The 25,214-nt window shown below is 40.5% G+C and overlaps 2 protein-coding genes across 3 annotated transcripts in view; one reads left to right on the top strand and one right to left on the bottom strand.

The window, feature by feature from the left end:
* The window catches only part of DEK (DEK proto-oncogene), a 31,716-nt gene extending 21,414 nt beyond the window's left edge, over positions 1 to 10,302 (top strand). For both annotated transcript variants that reach the window (XM_089682267.1, XM_089682266.1), the window contains exons 9-11: positions 4,178 to 4,344; positions 5,654 to 5,722; positions 8,473 to 10,302. In XM_089682267.1, the coding sequence (XP_089538393.1) occupies positions 4,178 to 4,344; positions 5,654 to 5,722; positions 8,473 to 8,484 (248 nt within the window). In that variant the 3' untranslated portion in view covers positions 8,485 to 10,302. The remainder of the gene's footprint in view (positions 1 to 4,177; positions 4,345 to 5,653; positions 5,723 to 8,472) is intronic.
* Positions 10,303 to 23,198: 12,896 nt separating this feature from the next.
* Positions 23,199 to 25,214, bottom strand: part of KDM1B (lysine demethylase 1B) — an 84,097-nt gene continuing 82,081 nt past the window's right edge. Inside the window, exon 21 of the mRNA XM_089682268.1 lies at positions 23,199 to 23,942. Within this exon, the coding sequence (XP_089538394.1) occupies positions 23,859 to 23,942 (84 nt within the window). The 3' untranslated portion in view covers positions 23,199 to 23,858. The remainder of the gene's footprint in view (positions 23,943 to 25,214) is intronic.

The raw sequence follows: 25,214 nt of genomic DNA on the forward strand, positions 1-25,214 counted from the left end.
TAGGCCCCCATTTCTTAGAGTAAATGTGTGAAGAATTTTTAATTGTGATGGCTTGGTAAAAGCATCTATGCCTATGTCTTGCATGGAATTGATGTCTCCACAGATATGTGGTTGTAATGCTCATGCCACATCATACCGGTCTGAGGGGGTCGGAGGAATTCCACGCTTCTCCATCTACTTTGGCAGTAGGCTCTTGTAGCTCTTCAGAGCCTAACCAGTGTTTACAAGTGGGATATTTTTTGTACATCCAGATATGCCTTTGAGTCGTTTGGACCTTTGCATTCATAACCCTTCTAAGGCTCTGCAGTGTGCAAGCTTTAATCAGGTAGCGTTGTGCAGGGGTCTATCGTAGGTGCCTGTCTGTTATTGGTAGACCAGGCTATTCCGCTTTAAAACCTTGTTAAAAAGGTCTACACCACGGATGTGCTTTTTCTCCAAGATATTCACTTTTTCTCCAATCCATACCAACCAAAGTTTTTACATCACCAGTACCCCCAGTTTTACTTGGCTAATGGGATGGGGGTTGCTGCCATTTTTGTTTTTTCTAAAAGGTTATCTTTCTCACTGGTAAAATCCATTGTATATTCAAACGGGCGATACGTTGCCCTCCAGGGTCTGCTAGACAATCTGCTAGTGACCTTAGTTGCCCAATATGTACTGAGCACGGACCACTGCGCCACCTGCCCAAGATGCACTAAATTGGCCAAAATGCTACATTATGATAATTTGGTGGATGTCTGGCGAGTGTGACACCCATCGTAGAAAGACTCTACTTTTTGTATTCTCGTTCACTTCACCTATTCACGAATTGACCATATTTTACACCTTTCACCTCAGCCCCATTATTCCATTCCAGCAAATTAACGAAAGTACCCTGGCCAGACCACTCCGCACTTTGGACAACCTGCAACTTTGAGCCGTCACTGGTTCCCGACCCTGACGACTTAACGATTCTTTTAAGGTACCCTTCTGTTTTGATATTGAACAACACTTAAAAGAATTATTCACTCAAAATTACCCTGCAGGCATCTCTCTGGTAATCAGCTGGGAGGCCCATAAGGCCATGATCTGGGGATACTTTATTCAAATCGCAGCCCATTTGAAAAAATCCTTAGACCTCCCTACTTTGCCGAAGAGCGAACTGGCTTCTCTATTGTCTCAACACAAACAAAACCTTGATCTGGATATTAGGGAGAAGATTGACGTCCTTCGCTTAGAATTAAACCTCTGATAAGCAGTGTGGAAAAGAGCCTACGGTGGACCCGTGCAAAAAATCCCAATATGACTGATCAGGGACGCTTTTGGCATGCTTTGGCTTTTGGCATGTAAATTAGCCCTAGACCACCTCGCACTTCAATACCGAAGATCAGAAAACCTGATGGGTCTTTGACTCAAAACCCTCCTCTGGTCCTTCAGCTTTTTCACTTTTCTCTAATATTTATCAGGCCCCCGGGGGGTGGGATCGGCAGCCATAGATGCCTTCATAACAAATATCCCTTTTACCGACACTGTCTTCTGCCCATAGAGATGCTGTGGGAGAAATTCTAGCTGCCGTTAAACAGGCTAATGCATACAAAGTTCCCAGCCCAGAAAGTTGCTCAAAAGATCCTGCAGCTACCAATAGATCCGGGAAGATCCAGAAACTGCTTGGAGAAAAAAAAAAAAAAAAAACCAAAAGAACAGCAGCATGGGATCTCCATTAGCAATACATGTAGTTTTATTAAACAAAAAAAAGTAGACTCGTGTAAAATTCTTGTCAAACTGCTCTGGTGCAGATAGCAACGTGGAAGAAATTCCAAAGTGTCTAATGTTAATATCCAATATGTTTCCCGATGACACAATTTTTGGAATTTTCTCAGCTAACATTCCCTCATTTGGGATAGCCCAAGACGAAGGTGTGTCCTTTGAATCATGTTACCGCCCCCTCCTCTTTTTCTACAGTATTTGGAGATCCACCAGGCAGTATCAGCATACTAGCTATTAGAGGGTTTTGACAGCTGTCAAACTCCTTTGCTATGACTGAGGGATTCTAAATGAATATCTGCTTCACATACTTGGAATTGTTACAATGTTGTGATCTGCAACAGAACTGTTTGTGTGTAGGTATGTTTTGTTTTTTTATGTTAATAGTGTGGCTGACTTTTGCTCCATGGCATGCATGGCTTTGCAGGAGATTCTTAGAACTAAACAGGTGAAGAGCCTGTGAGCTGAATGGGGCAAAACATCTAACATTTACTCCATTCATGCACAACAGTGTGGGTAAATCTGCTGGTTCACCTATTGTATTTGACAGGACTAGTTACACTCATAATACCTCAACAGCAGCTGCATCTAATTGAATGTGCCCACTGTTTGGACCAAAAATGTTCTATCTGGCCACTTCTATTATTCTGGTACCAAATAAACTTTATTACAACAGTAAGTTACATGCATACAATTGCAAGAATAAAAATGGAATAATTGCAAAAGTGCACAAAGTAAACACGTAAGCTTCTAGTACAGACCACAAATCGCACATTTAAAGAGCCAGACACAGAAAATTGAAGGATCTAATTGAGTGATAGAGAACAAGCCACCTGTTGGGAGAGAGACCATACATGGGGGAAATATTGCTTCAGGACCCCAATTGCCCTTCGTACTGCTATTCTACAAAACTGGGGCATGCTGGGTAGAAGGGTTATATGGGGGCTGGCCTACAATTTTTTTCTTTTTACCATTTTCCATAGTCCTGTTGACTGCAGTAAAACTCAACTGTTTCTGGATTCCAAGAAATACACTGAATACAAAAGACTAATTAGCCTTTCAATATATCATTTTGCTTGTTCATGGGAGCTTAGGATGGACATTACCAGGTTTCTGCTAAATCTGCAGCAAGTATAATTCTGCCAGAAATTAACTCAGCTTCTTGTTTCCTATTGTGGGCTGACAACAAATGGCATTTTTGTGAGCCAAGTGGTTTCGGCCCCGCCCTGTTTTTTTATTTTGCTAAGCTACATGACCACTCCTAGCTTTACCTTACAAGCATAGACCCTAATTAACTTGGAATCCTAAGAAGAACTAGGAGAGCTAAATAAACTCTTTAAATATTTGTTATATTTAATACCACTTTAAAGCTGTTGTGTGCCCTCTGCCTGTGTTATTTAATACTGCACTTTCCCAGTTCTTAGATGGGATGGCTGCGTTTGGTTTTCTTTTTCACCTGGGGATCCTGCCAGTATTTGTTTTTCAACAGAACATGCGTGCCTGGAAAAAGAGGAGTTGGAGGGTTGAGACAAACCATTTACCACTGATGGCTGCTTGCAATGATCAGCTTTTATTTAGGTAAAGCATTTATCCCAAAAGAAGAAAAACCTGTATCTCTAGCTGCAGTATGAGCTGTCCAAAGGTGCCCCTGTGCTGTTCTGTCAGCAGTGGAAACTCCGCTGTCAAAATACAGTAGCACTGCGGGGAGATTCCACTTTCACTTGGAGTCAGTCTTTCTAATTGATCCCTGCAGAGATTTTTTTTTTTTTTCTCCATCCTTCCGGATGGAACAGGTAGATCAGTTTGCAAGCGTGTGTTCTCTGGCTTGGGATTTTCCCTCCAGTGTTAAGACATTCCTCACGAATGTGAGTATTTTGCATTTGGAAACCATCCCTGATGCCAGAAAACGGCAAGAAGCAAAGTTACTACCGGATTTGTTTTCACATTTTTGTTACCAGGTGGGGGTTGCCCACCCTCAGTTGAACTGATTTTGGACATCTCGAAGATGAATTCATGTGTGTCTTAATGTACAAGAGTAAAGAATGGTTTTTGCACTTGCGGTAAAATCCTATACTTGGAATCCTCTTGGACATGGTTTTCACCTTTTGGGTTATACTGCTGACTACAAAAGGGGGAAAAAGTCTTCTTTGTTGGGGCATACTGCTGACTATAAAAAAAAAAAAAAAAAAAAGTGAAAAACCTGTAGGCTAGCCTTGGACAAACCCTCCCAACTACCAGTTTTATAGCAAGTAATACTAGTATGATCAATAAATACGGGTTAGGACCTGTGTCTTTCAAAGGACTCTAACATTTAGAGACAAAAATTTGTAAAGGGTATGTATTTGTATCAGAATTTTTTAGAGTTAGCGAGGATTTTTTATCACATTATTAAATAGACTTTGAGCATGCATTAAAATATTAAAATCTGTAACAGAGAAAATTGTGGAATCGGAAAGCGAGTCAGGAGACAGCTCGGATGATGAGCCCTTGATCAAGAAGTTGCGTAAACCACCCACTGATGAAGAGATCCAAGAAACCGTGAAACAACTTTTAGCAGAAGCAAATCTTGAAGAAGTCACAATGAAGCAAATCTGCAAAAAGGTATGCTGCAGGATAAATTTTGGGGTTTTGGTTTACATTTCAAATATTAGGTCTGCACTATTCATTACAACAATGTAGAGTGTCTAACTGTATTTCCACTTTGGAACAACACCTATTATATATATTTGTTTGTTTCATATTATCATTCACATAGCCTAACTGGAAAAATTTAAAATTGTTTTTTTTCTGAAAACTTAAACGCTGAAGTTTTAAGATCTCATTGGGTCTTAACTAGAACATAACACTCTTCTAACAGAATTAAATATCTGGAAGCTGCACTTCTGCATTCTGGGAAGGAAGGCCTTGTGTCCCTCTTTAGTTAGTGTCTGCTTGAGGCCAAATCTAAACGCCTAGAAAGGTAAAAAAAAAAATGTTTACATTATTTGTAGGTATCCTGTTTGCATTGGAACACGAGCAGTGGTGTTTCCTTAACCACTTGCCTACTCTGGGCACTTTTACCCCCTTCCTGCCCAGGCCAATTTTCAGCTTTCAGTGCTGTCGCACTTTGACAATTGCGCGGTCATGCAACACTGTACCCAAACAAAATATTTATTATTTTTTTAGACCATTCTTTCTTTTGTTGGTATTTAGTCACCACTGGGGGGTTTTAATTTTTGCTAATCTAAAATACTGAAAATTTTAAAGTGGGGTTTTTGTTTTTTATCTTAGTTTTTGTTATACAATTTTGTAAAAAGGTAATTTTTCTCCTTCGCTGATGTGTGCTAATGAGGCTGCAGTGATGGGCACTGATAGGTGGCACTGAAAGGCAGCACTCATATATGGCACTGATGGGAACTGACAGGTGACACTAATGGGGCTACACTGATAATCAGGGCACTGATGATCAGTGTACATTTTGCCTCTGAGGAATGCAGCTTACTGGGTCTTCTCTCCTCACGCACTGTCAGCGTGAGGAGAGGACTGCCGATAACCGGCATTTCCTGTTTACATTTAATCAGCTGCGAGTGGATACAGCTGATCACATGATAGAGCCTACGTCATCGGCTCTTTACTTCGATTGATGATCCGCTGTGTCCCAGGGACACAGCGCACCACAGATCACCGGTGCCCCCCCCCCCCCGGGGGCGCGTATGCGCTGCTAGAGTGGGAGGACGTCATACGACATCCTCCCAGAACAAGAGAACTACCACCCTCACCTTATATGGTGGGCGGGAGGTGGTTAAATTTGACCATCAAAAGTGGAAATGTAATTTAATGTAATGGTGCATGAGAACTTTAGAACACTGTTTTGTTTCAACTTGTTTGTGTACTTTTTTTTTTTTTTTTTTTTTTTTTTTGTGTGTTTTAGGTGAATGAGTGCTATCCTACTTATGACTTGTCCTCAAGGAAAGAATTCATTAAGGCTACAGTTAAGGAGGTATGTGTGTAGGAGATGGTAAGCGTAACAACTATGTGATCTGATTTTCAAACAAATGTAAGTCTTGGCCCTCATTCATATGGGCCTCATTTTATTTGTTTAAACACAGGTGAAGTTCAATACAAGTATAAGCAACTTATTGATCTGGTAATGAGTCTAGACACAGGAGTATCTAACTTGGGTGCACAGGTTTTGTGGGGTTTTTGTTTTTTCCTTCCCCCTAAACCCAGCTATAAACTGCCCCTGAAAACAATTAACCTCAGTGTTCATTTTATCATTTAAATTCCTAATATGCCTTTTAGACATGTCCAATAAACTACATATAATACCATAGCTGTGTGAATGAGGCCTTAGGCCCCTTTTTTACCAGTCTCTGATCAGCAAGGGATCCTTGAACCAATTGTAGTGGAACAAATGGCACTTTTGACTGTTCAGTGTTTTTGTTTTTTTAAGACCTATGTTCTATGAGCAGCTGGATGTAAGCGGATGTTCATTTACATCTTATTAACTTGAGCCATCACACTTGTGTATATTAAAAAAAAAAATGCAATCCTTTTATTTTTGCCTAGACGGATATATTACATCTGGCTGCCCCTAGACTGGTTGAGCTTTCATTCAGTTCTGCCTGGGACAGGTGGATCTGATCAGAATGCTTTTCTGAAAGAATCCTTGGTCTTCACATTTTGTGCAATCTTGAAGTGTTACCTGTGCCCAGGCTTTACAGTATGTACAGATTGTTGAAAAGCAGTAAAAGTGCTTTAAACTAGCAGTCCTTGGAAGGAAAGCAAAAGAATGGAGTGTTCAAGGATGATCAGCCGGTATTTTATCCATACATAGAAACTGCAGTAAAAACGTCAATATTTTATTATAAAATATGCCACAGGCTACACAAAATATTAATATATCATATATGCTAAATGGCTGCTGTCCTCATATATAGCCATTTAGCCAATGATGACAGTAGCCATTTAGCCTAAATGTATTTTTATTGCTTATAATATTTTGCGCAGTCTCTGTGACAAATTTTATGTTTGTGTAATAAAATGTTGAAGTTTTTTTTAATGCGGTTTCTATGTATGGATAAAATACCAGCTTGGCATCCTTGAACAATCTGTTCTTTTGCTTTCCTTCCATTGCTTACTTTTGTGGGTTGATTAGCCTCCAGTATATGAGCTGTTTAGCCTAAATCTGTGTTCTCCCCCACAATTATTAAAAGTTCCCAGCTTTTAAACAAGCTATCCCAGACTTCTCTGACTGCTTGTACTGTGAGGTTATTCAGTCTCAAAAATCATAAGACTCCGAAGTCAGGTTTGAGTTGGCTAACCGCTTTGAAATATCTGCTATGTTTACACTAGAAGGCTGGAAGACTACCTAAATTTTAGTACACTGCATGCTAAAATGTGCACTTCAGTAGCATTAAATTTTAAAGGCGCCCAAAAAAAAGCTTTGTAACATACTGCATGTGCATTACAGTACACAACACTGCTGTTACAAAAATTAGAACATAAACCTTTTTTGGTGCATTAGCCAATTCATTTAGATGATTGGGCTGCCTTGGCACCATGTGCAGTAATGTAGGTTACCACACCACATGTGTGCAAACCCAGCTCAATGAGAACAGAGCAAAGATTTTGGTCCCTCTGTTGTGAACTTTTGAAGACCAGTCTCTCCAGGGTGCTTATAGCGTGCAGAGATGAATGTGTTTTTTTTTTTTTTTTTTTTTTTTTTTTTTTTTTTTTTAGTGCTTCTCTCACTTGTTCAGTATAGGACTACTTAAAGCAGTATTAGTCCATGAATATGATGGCTGCCTTAGTTTCCCTTTTTAAGGCTTTTCCTCTTTATTTCACCTGAAGATCTAGGTAGTAGGTCTGTTATTTTTCAGCTTTATGGGCTAAAATGTTTAGACAAAGTAAGCAGTTACAGGGATGAGACAAACCATTTAACACTGACAGGTGCTTACAGTTGTTTTTTTCCTTTTTTAGGATAAAAGGTTTTACATAGTTTGCTGTAACGTCTTATAAGGTGTTATCTGGAGTTCAGTTTCAATTTTAGTCAAGTCCATCTAAATTTGCTAGTCTAAAATTGCCTCACCACAGACCTGACAAGCCTACTGTCCATAGGTGTCTGCTTTACTAATTCATTCAGAATGCAGACACCTGAAGACAAAGTGTTACTGGCAAGATCACCAAATGAAATGCCTTGGAAAAAGGGAAACTAATGCAGCCGCTGCATCTTGGTAAGCTGCACTGTACATTACATGTTTTTGGGTTTAATACGGTTTCATGCATGCATAGCTTGGGCACAGGTTCACTTTAAAGTTTACATCTCCTGGTGTGCCTGCATGCTATTTTTAAAGGGGTTTATGAGGGGCCCTAAATCTCAAAGACCTTCACTACAATATGCAGATTTTTAGCAGTGTTTAATTCTGGTAAACAGAATCGCCACTTCTTCCTATTGGTTACTTAGCTACTGTGCTGGGCAGCGTTACCAATAAGTTGGAAGTTGCTGGAGGGATGGGGCAGCTTTCTAAACTGCTAGGAAGTGTAGACATTTGCATATTGGCGCCCCCTCCCCCCCCCCACTGTACAAGGTTATGTGCATGCTGTTGTGCGTTTCATCTTTTACACGCAATGTATTTTAGTAGTTTATTGTTGAAATGTGTTTGGTGTGTACAGCTGGGTAAGCCTTGACACATTTTAATGGACTGCTTTTTTTTTTTTTTTTTTTTTTGTCTTTTTTTCTTATCACAGCTTATTTCATGATTCTCTAGCGGACTATATTTTATACGTGAAAAATACATGGACTGTTGGATTATACTCATACGTCATACTCTGAGAATCTGACACCAGCAAAAATGTATTTGTTTTTACCACTTTGGGTACAGTGTATTTTTAAGCAGATTTTGCTTTTGTTTGCGTTTAAAGGCCTATGTAAATTGCTTAATTAAAACATATTTTACAGTAGTATTCAAGTGTACTTTTAGCTATTCGCCTGTGTGTTTATTTTAATTTTTTTATTTTCCATCTTGTAGCTTTTGTAATTCTATTCACATTGCAGCTGGAAGACTGCCACTTGACAGTTTTTTTTTTTTTTGGGGGGGGGGGGGAGGAATTAAGGAAATTTGTTAAACTATACAAAGGCTGCTAATGTGACACCTTCCTTATGAAAGTACTAGTATTCTGGTTTTGTCACTGACCTAGAACAAGTGTGTATTTTAGAAATCCTGCATGCTTGTTTCAGATCAGTGGGTTTGGTTTGCAAAGGGAACCTGTTCTATTCCCATTAATAAAGTGGTGTTCATTTTGCTTGAGGAATAAGGTGAAATTGTGTGCATTTTACTTCAGTCATCCATTGTACAATCAAAAGCTGTTTTTGTTTTAATATTGCATAGGACTGGGTATTTAAATTGAACATCACGTCAACATAAGCACTATATGAATAGCCTCTTTGGTAAATCAACCTCATTATCTCATAGTATTCAAGACCGAGACAGCCAGGCAACTAGAAATGGCCAGCAATGACAGCCTTATTTCTCATTTATAGGTTTCTTTTTGTATTTATAGTGCACTTGCTTAATACAGTAAATGTTTTGCATTAACCCAATGAAAATGAAACCTGGATGATTGTGCTTCTCAAATTGCTATTTGTCTCATTAAAGGCCAAGTTCTCCGTAATATGTTCTCAGCCGTCAAGGGGTTCCGTACACTGCAGTTGTGAAAGGAATTGGTTAATCCAATTGTTATACCTGTAGGCCTTTTTTCGGCACCCCCTAAACCTGGCACATGACCTCCGTATATTGCATTCCCCTTCCTGGCTATTTGCAAGAATGCAGCAGACATCGAGTGCTCGCCTCTAGTATTGCAGTGGGCTCTTGGAGTGAGCGCATGCTTTGTTGAATTAGGGAGAGGAAAGGGGAAAGTTCTGTTTTTACTTGTCACCCGCTCCCTGTGAGGAATTGGCACCTTTTGGGGAGCAGCTTCCCACTTCTGTTGCAATCGCCATCCTAAGTTTTTGTAGCTGACTTTTTTTTTTTTACTGGAGCTCCACTTTAACATCTGCTGCATCATAGCAACTAGCCAAGGCAGGTAATGCATACAATATAGGAGAGTATCTGTCAGACACAATGGGTGCAGCAAACAACTGTTGGGTATAGCAGTTGCATTAAGTAATATTTTTTTTTTTTAACCACACAGTATATTTTAACCTACTGGGGCCCCTTAACTGCATAGTCATGGTGATCATAGCCTTAAAAGACCTAAATTAGAACAGAAAATTCACCTTTCTCTGGCTCAGGAATTAAAATGTATTTTGATATAGCACTAAAATTCTCTTCCAGCACTAGGTGTTACTGATCATGTGATCTTAAAATGTATCTGGTGGTTTTCTTTCCTTGTTTTGCATATATGGAATTCAACTGTGTTTAAAGTTCCTTCATTTTCATAAATTGAGATTTTAAGTAGTCATCACTTCTATTTCTATGCACTCTGCATATGGATTTCAATAACTTTTGCATGTATATGTTGCAATTTTTGTACTTTGTTTCCATGTTTATATTGTTTAACATAAACTTTTAAGTGGAACTTTTTGTTTCTCTGGTGTCTTACTGTTCTAATGGAATATAGAAAACCGTACATTCACCAAATACATGTGCATGCTTGTACAGCATTGCCACTTGAATTTCTGATCGCCTATTTGGTGACCCTTTTGTCAAAAGCCAGAATTCAATATCTAAATATCTGTCCACTGAATTGACTATGGATACATTGCACAGACAACTCCTGGTGCACAGAAGAGCGTGTCTTGGCTACAACATAGCTCTCCTCCAAATGTGACCCTGTTGTGTGTATTTATACTATTGGCATGTTTCTGTTGCTACAGAACAAGCAAGATAAGGGTTGTTCAAAAAATAACTGCAAAATGACAAGCTTTTCTACTCACAGCATTGCCTTTTAAAGTATGCGCTAGATTTCTATTGGCAATTTTAATCCCATAGCACAAGGATATACAGTAATCACTTGTTATCAGCACATTTTATTTCAGTGCAATTTAAAAATGAGCATATGGTGAACAGTGCAAGTAGAAATTGACACTTTTTTTTTTCTTCTTTTTTTTTTTCTTTGATTGGGTATGGAAGATAACTTTTTATTTCAGGTTTTTGACATCTGTTACCCCCCCCCCCCCCCACGTTTCCCCAGTGTGGACAATGAAAGGCCGACAGAGTCTCTATCTCTTCCCCATGTTGTTCAAAACTACATAATTTTTAACCCTGGACTTCTACTGTAACGTTAACCTAGATGAGATTAAATCACAGATTATGCCCCATCCTCACTTTCACATGCTCCCGTGTAACAGAAATTTCGATATTCGAACTTAAATTCCATTGAGATTCTACTCCTGGCGGCTGAACAATACAAAAAAAAAAAAAAAGTGGACTGGCAACGAACTGTTTTCAAGATAAGTGGATCTCCTAGGCATTTATCACTTTATTCTCATAACCACTTGCCCTTTGGGAGATTTACCCCGCCCCCCCCCCCCCCCTTCACGACCAGGCTATTTTTTGTGATATGATGCTGTTACTTTGACAATTATGCGTTCATGCAGCGCTGTAGATAAATGACATTTTTATGTTTTTTTTTTCTTCTATGAACAAATAAAATACCAACAATTTTGAAAACAATATTTTTTTTTTTTTTTTACTTTTTGCTATAAAACATATCCAATTAAAAAAAAAAATTTCTTCATGTATTCTGCTGCATGTCTTTGGGGAAAAAAAAATCCCCGTAAGTGTATATTGGCTTACGTGACAGTTATAGCGTCTACAAATGGTGGTATTAATAATTTAATTTTTATTTATAATTTTTCATACATTTACACATACATGGAATGGTGGTGATCATCAACTTGTAGTGGGACTGCAGCAGGCATTCTGACCCCCCGGGGAGGGAGGAGACTAACTGCTACTGACATCTCCAGTGACACTAATACAGTGATTAGTGCTAATAAATAGCACTGACACTGTACTAATGACACTGAGCAGGAAAGGGGTTAGCATCTGAGGTGATCAAAGGGTAACTGTGTACTGTTATGCTTACTGTGTGGTGTTTTATTAGGTGATGTGCTGCTTTTATAGCTTTCTGCTTTGCACAGAGCTAGAAAGCAGTACGTCCCCCTTGACAGGAGAGATTTGTATTTACACACACTTCCCTGCTGATCGCTGGCTGGGACCCTCTGACATCTTTGGGAGCCAATGACAGTGCGGGTAGGACGGTGTGCACACTCGCCTTCTATTCGGAATTGATCACATATATTTACGTGATTTTGCACAGTTGTTTAGTAGCAGTACATGTGCTATGAGGCAGTCTTAGTGGTTAGTTTTCACGGTCGTTTACATGCCTCCAGTTTGTTTTTTTGTTTTTTCTTACACTAGTATAAACCAAAGGCAGTGGGTCAGCTCTGGCCATTTTGAAAACAGCTGCCGACTTGTGTAAATTCCTCTAAAGTGGTTGTAAACCTCAGATATGAAATATCAACAAAGCATACCACTCTAGTGCCAAGTGTCAATTCTGTCTGCTGTTTTGTTCCTCTATCAGCATGAATCACTTTTGACAAGTTCCGGTGACAGGATTGGTGCTCCAGCAGATTGAAAGCCTCATCTCTGGGGGGGGTCTTCCATCCAACCTCAGCTCTCATACTCTGCAGAGCTATGGAGAGTTCAAACTTCAGCTATCTGCTTCCCCCTTCTTTCTTTTCCCTTGTCACGCTGTATATATTCAGCACTTTGGATGTAAAGAAGACCACCCAGACCGGTACAATTTATGTAGGAGAATTTGTTTCATCTGTGTTAAAGTGCTTGTAAACTGTCAGATTTACCCAGTGAAGCGACTGACCTCATGTGATACACATTATAAAATGGCTGCTATGTACAAAGTATTTAAGATCTGGGGAAAGGAGGTCCAGATTCTGTCAGACAATGTCATACCTGAATCATGAGGGGGCACCAGATCCCGGAAGCTCCGGGACCTAGCTCAGGAGGTTCTAGGATGGGCAGAGAATAGGTCCTTTCGGTGTCTCCCTGGTCCACATAGAGGGGTCGGCCAACACGAAAGCAGATTTTCTCAGCCGACAGTTGATCTGCCAGGGAGAGTGGTAACTCTATCTTGAGGTCTTTTTTTACAAGTCGTCAGGTTTCTGGCAGCCCAGAAATGGACCTTTTTGCCTGCAGAAAAAACGGGAAGGTGAGGTGTTGTTTTTCCATTGCCTGGGAGCAAGGGTCTGGATGTGTTTAATGTAGGAATGGGATTTCAAGCTGGCATATGCACTTTCCCCCCCACTGGTATTGAGCCCACGGTTACTACAGGAGCTGAGCCCCTCAAGCTGCAGACTGATCTCTCTGGCCCCGTGGTGGCCAAGAAGAGCCTGGTTTGCCACTTTGAGGAAGTGGTCTGTGGCTCCCCCACAGCATCTTCCAGTCTGGAGGGATCTTCTCTTGCAGGGGCCAACTCTGTACCCCAGTCCAGAATTTTTTCAGTTTACAGCTTGGCTCTTGAAAGGGAGATCCTTAGAAGATGGGGGTGTTCTGAGAGGGTGATGGACTACTCTTCTCAGTATGAAGCCAGTCACTAGAAACATTATACGCCAAAATGTAGTGTTTTCTAGCAGGTGTTAAAAGGGGGTTTCCCTTCCCTTGGTCCCTGTGATCCTAGACTTTCTCCAAGCAGGGGTGGAAAAAGATGTAGCTGTAAACACTGTAAATATGCAGGTTGCAGCCTTCTCAGTCTTTGAACCAGAGACTCGTATCAGAGCCCCTAGTTAAAGGAAAAGGCGACTCCCACAAAGATACAAAGTTTCGGGCTTGGGATTTGACCTTAGTGTTGGAGGCTTTAACCAAGCCAGCATTTGAGCCAGTGGCACAGCTTTCTGTTAGGGTTTTAGCCATCACAACGGCAAGGAGGATGGGTGACCTTAAGACCTGTCTATCAAGGAACCCTTCCTGCTGGTATTAGAGGACAGGGTTAGTGCTTAGACTAGACCCCCTTAATTTGCCCAAGGTGGACTCATGGTTTCATAGGACACAAGAGATTGTCCTACCATCCTTCTAAAAAGTGAAAACCCTCTTCCTTCTCATTCCTAGGGTTTTTACAGATGTCAGATGGTATTTGCTGACATACTTAGAGTAAGTGACTGCAGGCAGTCGGCACCTTTTGGTTTTGTTTAGTGGCCCTTGTGTCCTACTCCTGTAGGTGGCAATATAATTTATACAAATGGCCTATCGTATGGCAATTGTAAACCCTCTTTCACCTATTGTAATGCGTTTTTTATGTCACTTACAATTGCTGCCATTGATCTAGTGATCCATAGCCAGAGGCTGTTTTTGGTAGCACATTAGCCAGGGGGCACTGACGTTGGGTGGACCTTGATGGGCCCCGCCCCTTTGTGTTTCCACGTGGAGGGGCTGTGGTGATGGTCTACACGTGATTTCCTCCTATATATGGGGTATTGGCACCTTCGGTTGATTCAGCTCTGAGGAAGGGAGTTCTGAAACGTGTCAGCTATTCCAATAAGGCAGTTTTTGGGAGAGGACCCCATTGTCTGGGACTGAAAGGTCTGGCTCTGTCTGTTTTTATGGTTTGCTTTTGAATATCCATTTGTGATCTTTCTTTCAATAAAACTGTTATCCCGGTAATGCACGAGGAAAGTGTGTTTTTTTTTGTTTTTTTTTTGTTTTTGTTTTTGTTTTCTCTTGATGTGGCAATTTAACCCCATGGCCAACCAGAACTGTGTTTTGTTAATGAATTCAGAGAGATTTTGTGGTAAATAACAAAAAATAATCCAGTTTTTACAGGCATACACATGGGGCATATTTTCTCAAAGTTTCCCAAACACAAAAACATGCATGTTTAAGTCCATATGCTTTGCCCGTTAATTCAGATACATTGTGTTTTAAGCAGCTGGGGCTTCCAGTTGCCTTTTAATACAGGTGTATTTTTTGCCCATAAGCTTACAAATGCAATTATGTACACGAGTGCTAAATGCAGCTAGAGAGGTCGTTTTTTTTTTTGTTTTTTTTTTATTTTAAAGCGGTTATTGCTCAAGAATATCTAAATGGTTAATTAAGCCCGGGAACAGGTGAACTTTAAATTTTGGCTCTCCCTGTATTCCTTAACCACATCCCCACAGCAAAAATGCTGCTACAGGGTGGCAGGGGTGTGCAAAAATCATGTGTGTGCAAAATAAATATATATATATATATATATATATATATATATATATATATATATATATATATATATATATATAGCATTTCTGGGTAGGGGGCGTGCGCCCTACCTGTGCCGCCATTCACGGCTATCAATCACTGGGTCCCTTCCAGTAATTACTCACCAGTGCCCGGTGATTTCTGACGATCACCGACGGGGAGGAGGACTGTTTTGTTTACTAATAGTCCTCCTCCCTGTCAGCTCGGGCACACGGCTCTGGATGGCTTTGCACCGTACAGGCATCCAGAGCAGTGTGATTAAAGTGAAACGCACACAAATTCCAAAATCAGAAAAACATTTTAGATATGCTCATATTATTATACAGGATTTATATAGCGCCAACAGTTTGAGCAGCGCTTTAAAAAATGAAGGTAGACATAACAGTTACAATACAATTTGGTACAAGAGGAAACCGGGCCTGCTTGTTAGAGCTTACAATTTAGGAGGAAGGGTTGAGTGATACAAAAGGTAATAGCTGTGGGGGATGAGCTCATGGAGGAAATAAAAGGCAGTTTACTAGGTAGAAGCATGATCGGCTTCTTTAAAGAGAACCGTTTTCAGGGATAGTCTAAAGGTAGATCGATTAGGAGATAGCCGGACACATTGGGGTAGGGCATTCCATAGGATGGGAGAAGTCTTGGAGGCAAGCATGGGGGGAGGTGACACGGGAACTTGAGAGCAGAAGGTCTTGGGAGGATCGGAGAGAATGGTTTGGTAGATATTTTGAGACCAGATTAGTGCTGTAGCTAGGGGCAGAGTTGTAAGTTTGTTTAGTACTTTATTCGTTGGGCGAGTTAAAGCCAGTAGAGGGATTGGCAGAGAGAGGTAGCAGACACTGGTTGGTAAGGTGGATGAGCCTGGCAGCAGTATTCATGATGGACTGGAGGGGGCATAGCCTATGTAAAGGTAAGCCAATGAGGAGGGAGTTGCAGTAGTTGTGGCGAGAGGTAACTAGGGAGTGAATTAGGATCTTTGTGGTATCATTGGTTAAAAAGGGGTGTATTCTGGAGATGTTGAGGTGGCATGATTTAGACAGGGATTGGATGTGGGCCTTAAGGGATAGTTCAGAATCTAGGGTTACCCCTAGCACCCTGGCATGAGGGGATGGGTTGATAGTGGTGCTATTGATCCTGACTGAGAAATCTGGGGAAGAGACGTGGGGGAGGAAATATGAGCTCCGTTTTGGCTAGATTGAGTTTTAGGAAGTGGTGTGACATCCAGTCTGATTTGGCTGTTAGTAAATCGATGATACGTGAGGAAACTGATGGGGTGAGTTGAAGAGTAGAGAGCATAGAAATGGTATTGGAAACCATGGGAAGCTGATAAAACACAAATCTATCAGCTGACCCAAGAAAGAGGTGTAGATCGAGAATAGGAGAGGTCCAAGGACAGAACCTTGGGAGATCCCGACTGTAAGAACAGTAGGAGAGGAGGAGGTAGAGTTGTAAGTGACACTGAAGGTGCGGTGAGATGGGTATGATTCAAACCAACATAGAGTACAGTTACGGAGACCAAGTAAATAGTTTTTTGAGGGGGTGGTCAACTATTTTAAAGGCAATGGAGAGGTCCAAGAGTAAGAGTACGCAATAGTGACCATTAGTTTTAGCGGTCAGCAAGTCGTTTGAGTTTTAGGAGAGCAGTTTCTGTGGAGTGTTGTGGGTGAAATCCAGACTGAAGGGGATCGAGAAGGTTATTCTCAATAAGGTGGCAGCTCAGCCAGTTGTAGAGTTCAAGGAGTTTGAAGGCAAAAGGGAGTAAGGAGATGGGTCTTGGAAATGCCAGTAGAAAGGGAGAGATTTAGGATATGAGTTGGAGTGAAGGATAGAGCCAGAGGGTGACCATAGTACTTGCGAGGGGACAGGGGGTTAGGTGGGCTTTAGAGAAAGGTTTACCAACCTCCTATAGTAGCAGGGTTAAACAAGGGAAGTATAGATTGTGCAGGTGGACAAGGAGTGTAGGGTGAGGGAAATATCTGTACAGTGGAGATCTCATCATGAATTTGTATCACTTATTTTTGAAGTGATTTAGCGATCTCCTGGGCAATGAGTGAGTTAGAGGGTGGAGGTAAAGGACAAAGTAGAGTTAAAGGTAAAAAAGAGTTGACAGGGATTGCGTGAGAGGGTGTTAATGAGAGTGATAAAATAGGTCTGTTTGGCAGTGTGGAGACAGGAATTGTATTTTTGAAGGGCAGATTTATATTGGTCGAAGTCTTGCTGGGTCTTATTCTTACTCCGTACACACTCCAGAGCACGGCTACGTTTTTTGGGGGCATCTGGTATTGTCTGTTTGCCAGGGCTGTAGCGGTCAGGGCCTAAATCTGTGTGTAGTGAGGGGGGCCAATGTGTCCACTGGGGATGACAGTGAACTGATGTAGACAGGTTGGGGCAGGTCAAGGCTGGGATTTTGTCAGAGACAATTCATTGCTGAAAAAAGAAGAGGGTTTAAGATAGTGAAGGTTCCTATGGGAAACTGTTTGGTAGTTGGAAGCCAAGGAGAGAGGGAAGCTAATAAGGGAGTGATCAGAAAGAAAAAAAGTTGGTGAGGTTGCAAGGAGTGCATAGGTAGAATACAAGGTAAAGGCAGTTACCATTAGAGTGAGTAGAAGCATGTGTCCATTGTTTTAGGTTAAAAGAAGTGGTTAGGCTTAGAAGTTTAGAAGTAGCAGGAGTGTTAAGATTAACAGGGATGTTGAAGTCACCAAGGATGACTGACTGTGGGAGTTTCAGAAGAGAGAAAGTAAGGCAGCCAGGCAGAGAAGTCATCAAGGAAGCTTGATACCAGTCCAGGAGGCCAATAGATCACATCAATTCTTAAAGAAACTGCAGAGAATAGATGAATATAGTGAACTTCAAATAAGGAGAGGGAGGTGAATGAAGCACCTGAAAAGTGATTTGAGGGGATAAGAGTATTCCAACTCCACCTCCTTTCTGTCCACTAGGCCTGGGGGAGTGAGGCCACAGGAGACCACCATGGGAGAGGACAGCAGGAGAGGGAAAGTCAGATTCATGAAGCCAGGTTTCCGTAATTGTAAGCAGGTTAAAAGAGTTTGTGATAAAAAAAAGTCATGGACAGAGGGGAGATTTACAGACAGAATGGGCATTCCAAAGGGCACAGGAAAACAGGAGGCTGGTTCTAGGAAGAAGAATAGTAACCAGATTGTGTGGTTTGCGGCGGTTGTTAGAAGATAGGGTGTTCCCGGGTGTATTGGTTAAAGGAAAAAGATGGTGGCCCAGGATTTGGGGAAATGTCTCCAGATGTTAGGAGAAGCTGAAGGGTGAGGGAGGTAATATGTGAGTATGACTTGTATGGAGGGACAGGTACCAATGTCCTGGAGGTTTGTTTTTTTTTTTTTGTTTTTTTTTTAAGTATTTGGGTTCAGAATTAGCAGAAGTTGATGAGTACAGTAGTAAGGTGAAGAAAGGAGTGAGGGTGATACTTGGCTAGTTCTCTGCATGTTTCCCCAGTATAAAAAAAACTCTTAAGGTTGATGGAGTAGTGAACATAGATGCTGCACGCTTGCATGTTCTTTGACTCTGTACATTGCTTAGCAGGAAGTTTAAATATGTCAAACATCTTTTTGCATTAGGCAAGCAAAGTATTTCAGCTTTCATGTCGGCTTAACTCCTTTCTGCCGGCCTTGCGCATATATGCTGCCTCTCGGCGGGTGGGTTTTAATGCAGAGAGGCTGCATAAATGCATACCTAAAGATAAACCAAGCTGTGCCAAGAGCAGCGTGCTCCTCGCACTGTTACCGGCGGCTAGTGGAAAGCTCCTGATCTCTAGTTGCGATTGGGATTTTTCAAATCATGTGACTGCTGTGACAGCCAATCAAAGTGGTCACATGATCAGAAACCCCACCCCACCTTCCAGCATTGGAAACCCCTTAAAGGGCAAGAAGGTGTCAAGGGGTTAAAGTGTATGTACACCTTAAAAGTTAACTTCTCTTATTTGCTATCATTCGGTGTAATAAAGTGTACTAGGATCTCAGGAGTACACAACACTAAATTCCTGTACTGTAGGGGTGAAAAGGTTGGGAAAGGCTTCTGTAGATCATCCTTCCTCCGCCAATTCTGTGGAATCCTAGGGTTCCTCCAAAGGTTGCTGGGGGTTCCTTGAACTGGGGCTGATTAAGTTCTCATTATGCCTATATAGATCTAAGACCATCACCAATGATCTTTTAAGCTGGTATTCTGTCACTGTAAGGGTTGCATTCTTCCTAATGACCACTAGTGTAAGGCACATTTGTCCCATCAATTCCTGATTGATTGGTTTCAGTAATGATTCTCTAAGACCTGAAAATTATTTTAGAGGTTCCTCTGGGGTACAAAAGCTGCTCCAGATCAGTCCTTATTTAGGGTTATTTGAAGATAATTTAGGGTTTCAAAAGTTGCTTGGACCATGAGCAATGTATGCCTCTCTGATTAGTAACCCTTTTTTTTTTTTTTTTTTTTTTTTCCCATCCTTTCTCAGCCAGGTTTTCTGTGGAATCCCAGAGTTCCTCCAGAGGTTGCTAGGGGTTCTTTGAGTTGAGGCTGACCTCCCATCTGATGGTGCTGGGCCAGACACCACTAATCTTTTTTTTTTTTTTAGCTTGTATTCTGACCACCACTGTAAGTTGCAACATGAAAATTATTTTAGGGCTTTTTCTGGGGTACAAAGGTTGCGATCCTTTCTCAACAAGGGTTCTGTGTAACCCTAGGGTATGTTCAAAGTATACTAGGGGTTCCTTGGGCAAAGAGCAATTTTTGCCTTTCAGATTAGTAACTCTTTTGAGGTATTCTGACCATCACTGTAAGGGATGCATTCTTTCTACTGACCACCACTGTATGGGGCATTTTGTTCACTAACCCCTGATGAATTGGTTTTAGTAAAGTTCCCCAGAACCCAACTGTTATTTTATTGGTTCTTTGGGGAGTAAGCAGTTAACAAAGGCTGCTTTACCCTACGCCTTCCAAGTATGGGTATTTCACACATGTGAAACTTTTTGTTGCTGTGTAGATGCATAGAGGGGCCCAAAATCCAAGGATCACCTTCAGGCCTTCAAGGAACATAAAGTTTGCATCTGATTTCCTGATTATTGCAATTCTTGAGTCCCTGATGCGATGGTGAGTTTTTTGAGGATCACATTTTTTTGCCACAAGTGTTTAGAAAATGTGAAAAGGAAAATAAAAATGTATATATTTTTTTTTTCCACAAAGTTGTAAATTAAGTTATTAACAACACCCAGCATGAGCATACTAATAATTACTTCCCAAAACATTCTCCTACTCCAAGTATGGGGATACTGCATATGTGAATTTTTTCAGAGCCTAACTGTATTGAGGGACCCAAACTCTAAGGAGCATCTTCAGGCTTTTAGGGGTCCTAAATTATACATCCATTTCCCTGACTACCTGTTATATTTTTGGGGGCCTGTGAACACCGGGATAGTATATACACCCACAAAATGACCACATTTTTGAGCGTAAACACCCAAGCCATTTTTAAAGAGGCATTGTGTGTCTTTTGAAGATTCAGGTTTTTTGCCACACATTTTTGGAAAATGGAAAAAAAAAAAATTAAAATTTAAAAAATGTTTTACATAAAGATGTAAATTTAAAATGATTCTAAAGGATTTTTTAAACAAACATGTTATATTTACCAGCTCTGTGCAAATGCTGCACAGAGCAGCCCTGATCTCCCTTTGCTGGGGTCTCCCCAATGGTGCTCCTGGCTCCTCCCCTCTCAAATAGGCTAGCTCGCTCGCAAGCTGAGCAGTGTATGTCTATTCAGATGCACAGTGTAGCTCGGCTTCACCCCCTGCTTTCTCCTCACAGTCTGTGATTGACAGCAGTGGGAGACATTAGCTGTTGCCTCAATGTCCAGTGAGAGAGCGGAGAGAGCCTCTGCTCTTGGGAAAAGCGGTGGATAGAGATCAGTCTCCTATAAGTTAACGGGGGTGGGGGGAGTTGGACATAGTGTTTTTTTTTTTACCTTTTATGAGAATGCATAAAGGTAAAAAAACAAAACCTTCTGCCGTTAGAATTAATTTAATAGGATATTTCTCACGCACAGCATGGCCAGACTTAGAAATGCACCCACAATAAGGTGGAGTGAAGACATGCTTCCCAGCAACCTGGGTCAGAACACTCCATAATTCACCAGGAGGGTAAACCACAGATCTAAAAATAGTAAAAACCTCCTGTGCTTCAGATGGGTATACTACCTCAAGCTGCCAACACCCTAATTTTTACCAAAAAGTACATGAATAGAGAAAATATATATAAATGGTGTAGTGCTAGATAGTTCCAATACACATATAAATATATGTATAAATGGAACCTAATCAATAAGTATAAATAATCTATACATAAATATATACTCAAACAACACACAGACATACATACATAAATACACTCCCCTCATGCATCCCCAAATAAAAGGGGAGATAATACGTGACTTAAGGGTTGTATAGTGGGTAAATACAGAATCATGCAAGTATAACACACTAAAATAGGTGATATTGGTGAATAATATACATATACAGTCCACTTCAAGCAAAAATGTGAACCCTTGAAAACCGTGAGAGTGCCACTGGTGTCACAATCCTATAATGGTCTGAGTGCCTCCTCACCTCCCCGCACTGACCACCAGGGCCAATACGCCTTGTTATATATAGGATGTATCCCTCAGGAGCCACCAGGTCTACAAGACCACACTGGATGCCACATCACATTTCCACAGATGATTTCTCACATAATACACATCCTCATGGTATCCTTATACTATAGGTGTATCTGGAGTCCCAATATGGCGCATACGTCGGAAGTATGCGCCATATTGGGACTCCAGATACACCTATAGTATAAGGACACCATAAGGATACCATGAGGATGTGTATTATGTGAAAAATCGTCTGTGGAAATGTGAGTGGGCATTTTAAATATATATTTCTTCAATAAACATTGCTGTATTACGCTATGGGAGATCTCTGTTTGTCTCTGAACATGATCTGGTGGTAAGGAATCAACATCAAACAAACAAAGCAGTGGCTGGAGGTGTTCTTTGGATGACAGTGTTCTGATGTGGCATCCAGTGTGGTCTTGTAGACCAGGTGGCTCCTGAGGGATACATCCTATATATAACAAGGCGTATTGGCCCTGGTGGTCAGTGCGGGGAGGTGAGGAGGCACTCAGACCATTATAGGATTGTGACACCAGTGGCACTCTCTTGGTTTTCAAGGGTTCACATTTTTGCTTGAAGTGGACTGTATATGTATATTATTCACCAATATCACCTATTTTAGTGTGTTATACTTGCATGATTCTGTATTTACCCACTATACAACCATTAAGTCACGTATTATCTCCCCTTTTATTTGGGGATGCATGAAGGGAGTGTGTTTATGTATGTCTGTGTGTTGTTTGAGTATATTTTTATGTATAGATTATTTATACTTATTGATTAGGTTCCATATATACATATATTTATGTGTATTGGAACTATCTAGCACTATACCATTTATATATATTTAAACCACAGATCTATCGTCAACTTGATATCTCAGGACCCAGCCTGGTCAGCCGAAAATAGAAACGCATAACCTGTCATGGTGTAAAACCAACAAACTCTGCGCTTTATCAGCCCAGAAAGAATAAATACTACTCACAAAATAAGTGCACTTTAAATCCAGTGCACAAGAAGAATTGCCTTTTTAATTTCAATATACATTGTCCCCCTTAAGGATAAACATCAATCCAAAATGGCATGGAAGATGTCTAACCTTGGATTTCCAGCGTGATGACATCACGTAGTCCCCACCTCTGAGTTTCATCACGTGATGCATGACTTCCTCATAGGAAGGACTGAGGATAGACTACATGTTTCCATACTGATTGGTTTTCTTGACGCTCATTATGATAGAAACCTGTAAACTAGTATGCTAATCCTCTGGTACTTTCTGAGTGATTACCCCAAAACAATATGTTGATCCAAATGTTTGGCTTCATTACTTTCTAAGTTGCTGACCGAAAAGAAAACTAGAGATTATTCATGGCAACTAGGCAGCTATCCTTTTCAAAAGAAGAATTGCATTGTCAGGCTGTGTACACAGCAACTGTACAATACAATTATGTGAAGCTTGTCTTTGGTGTGTTTCCTTCATTATTCTGCTTTGCAATGTCTCAAACAAAATTACTTTTCAAATGTCAGATTTCAGTTCTAAAAGCAAAGAAGACACAAACCATAAATTGTTTCTTTAATTTGGTAATGCAATGTCCATCCAACATTTTTATTTTTCATGCTTCAACTTCACTGGTGTCACAACACCAAAGAGTTTTCTAAATAACTCCGTGAAATACTGTGGGTACCAAAGTTCTTGTCTTATCCTTGTGACATACATTTTGAACGTAAAGGTTCCAAGTATATAGTATTCAACTTATAAAAAATAACTTACAATAACCAAACGAAGGGAAAATGAAGCAATGATTGCTTAACAAGTGCAGTATATAAAACTTAATTTAAACAAACCCTGTAACAATATTAATTATAATAAATTAAGACTTTCGACAGGAAAAAAAAAATACTAGGCTTCCATTGTGGGTACTCGGCTTTCCTCTCCAATTTTTTTGAACACCGATAACACAGAAGTCCATTAAATATCTTTTTCAGCAATATTCTTACATGAAAGAAAACATATATAACTCTGTTGTTTTCTGATTTCAGGGCCACTTGAATCATTCGCATCGTCTAGTGGTCAATGCTCAGCCATAATGTGAGATTTAGGCACACGGACAATAAAATAAACAATATTGTAAACAAACTTTGCTGTGAAAAACACAGCTTGAGTTGTTTCTTCAAAAATACATATAAAAATAGAAAAGTGGGAAAGTGAGTCCAATTTAAAAAACTGTAATTTTGCTTGCCTCTCGCACACCACTTAGATAAGCTCCGGTCACAGTCTGTGGAAAATGACGATTTGTAGCCTATAACAAATCACAAAGATGTCAGCTTCAAATGTCTTGTTTTATTTAATGCTCTGTGATGCAGCCAAACAATTAGTAAAGATAGGAACGCTTAAAGATAAACCAAATTCTAAGCTAGACTAAAAACTCTTTTATGCAAAACATGTTTGTGCTTTTCACACATTTACATACATTTGATGTTGTTGACCCTATATACCCACTTTATATATATTTTTTAAATACTCAAAACCCACTGATCAGCAAAGTCACACCCCCTGGGTATATGAAGAGTCAACCACTGCTGTTGCATCACCTGTGGTGTACATAGAGCCAGTTTTATATGGACGATTTAGCTGTACACTTATCCCTTCCCTGTGCGCACTGAATTCCAGAACTCAAATTCCCTCTGCAACATTTGGTATGTTGCTCAGACTAGTGTCTTTACCTGCCCACACAACCTCAACCACATGTAACACACAGCACCTCTTTTATTGTTTTGCACCATTCACATTTAGGCAAAGGTGTGTGTATTAGGTAAAATAGCGTGCAGTACATTGGGTAAAGTAGTATGCAGTACATGTCTGTAATGCATGCACTGTCTCCTATGACTTATCTCTTGCAAAGAGCCTGCGAGTATACACAAACACCTGCTGATTGGCCAGAAATGCACTTAGCTACTAACTTCCAGAACTGGACTGACAGCATAGTTCCTTATCTGGACTGAAATCACAAGAATTGGTTTCAGCCATGCCCCTGTTGCTTTTTGTTAAACTACTGAATCACTCCCCCTCTTTTTATACAGACAAACTAAGGGAAATTTTTTTTGTAGTCTATGAGAAGGATTGGAAAGAATCCTTGCAATAACACAGGAAGTGTGCACATGACAGCTCTGAATTTCCAACGATTAACAGGCATTTTTTACACATATCAAACAGATATACCAAAATGCTTTCAGTGGTATATTCAACAGACCAAAAGGGAGCAAATAAGATTTTGTGCTTAGTGTAAACTCAATAACTTGGAGTCCGTTACTGGATACAGGTCCAGGTACAGATAAGTCCTTCACCTGCATGTTATACTGCTGCTTACAGGAGCCTTGGACACTGGCAAACAAAAAAAAAGTGTAGGCCAGCCCAGAATAACCGCCACTACCAGCAGCATGCCTCCATTATACAGCAAAACAAGGCCAAAAGCATGATGATACACACAATGAGGAACACAGGAAGTTTCATCCTCAAAAGTAGTCCTACCATGGAGTGAAAACACTGCAAACAAACACCAACATACCCTATT

The sequence above is a fragment of the Staurois parvus genome, unplaced genomic scaffold, assembly GCF_062004578.1.
Source record: "Staurois parvus isolate SC_StPar_1 unplaced genomic scaffold, SC_StPar_1.0 ptg000287l, whole genome shotgun sequence".
Lineage (NCBI taxonomy): Eukaryota > Metazoa > Chordata > Amphibia > Anura > Ranidae > Staurois > Staurois parvus.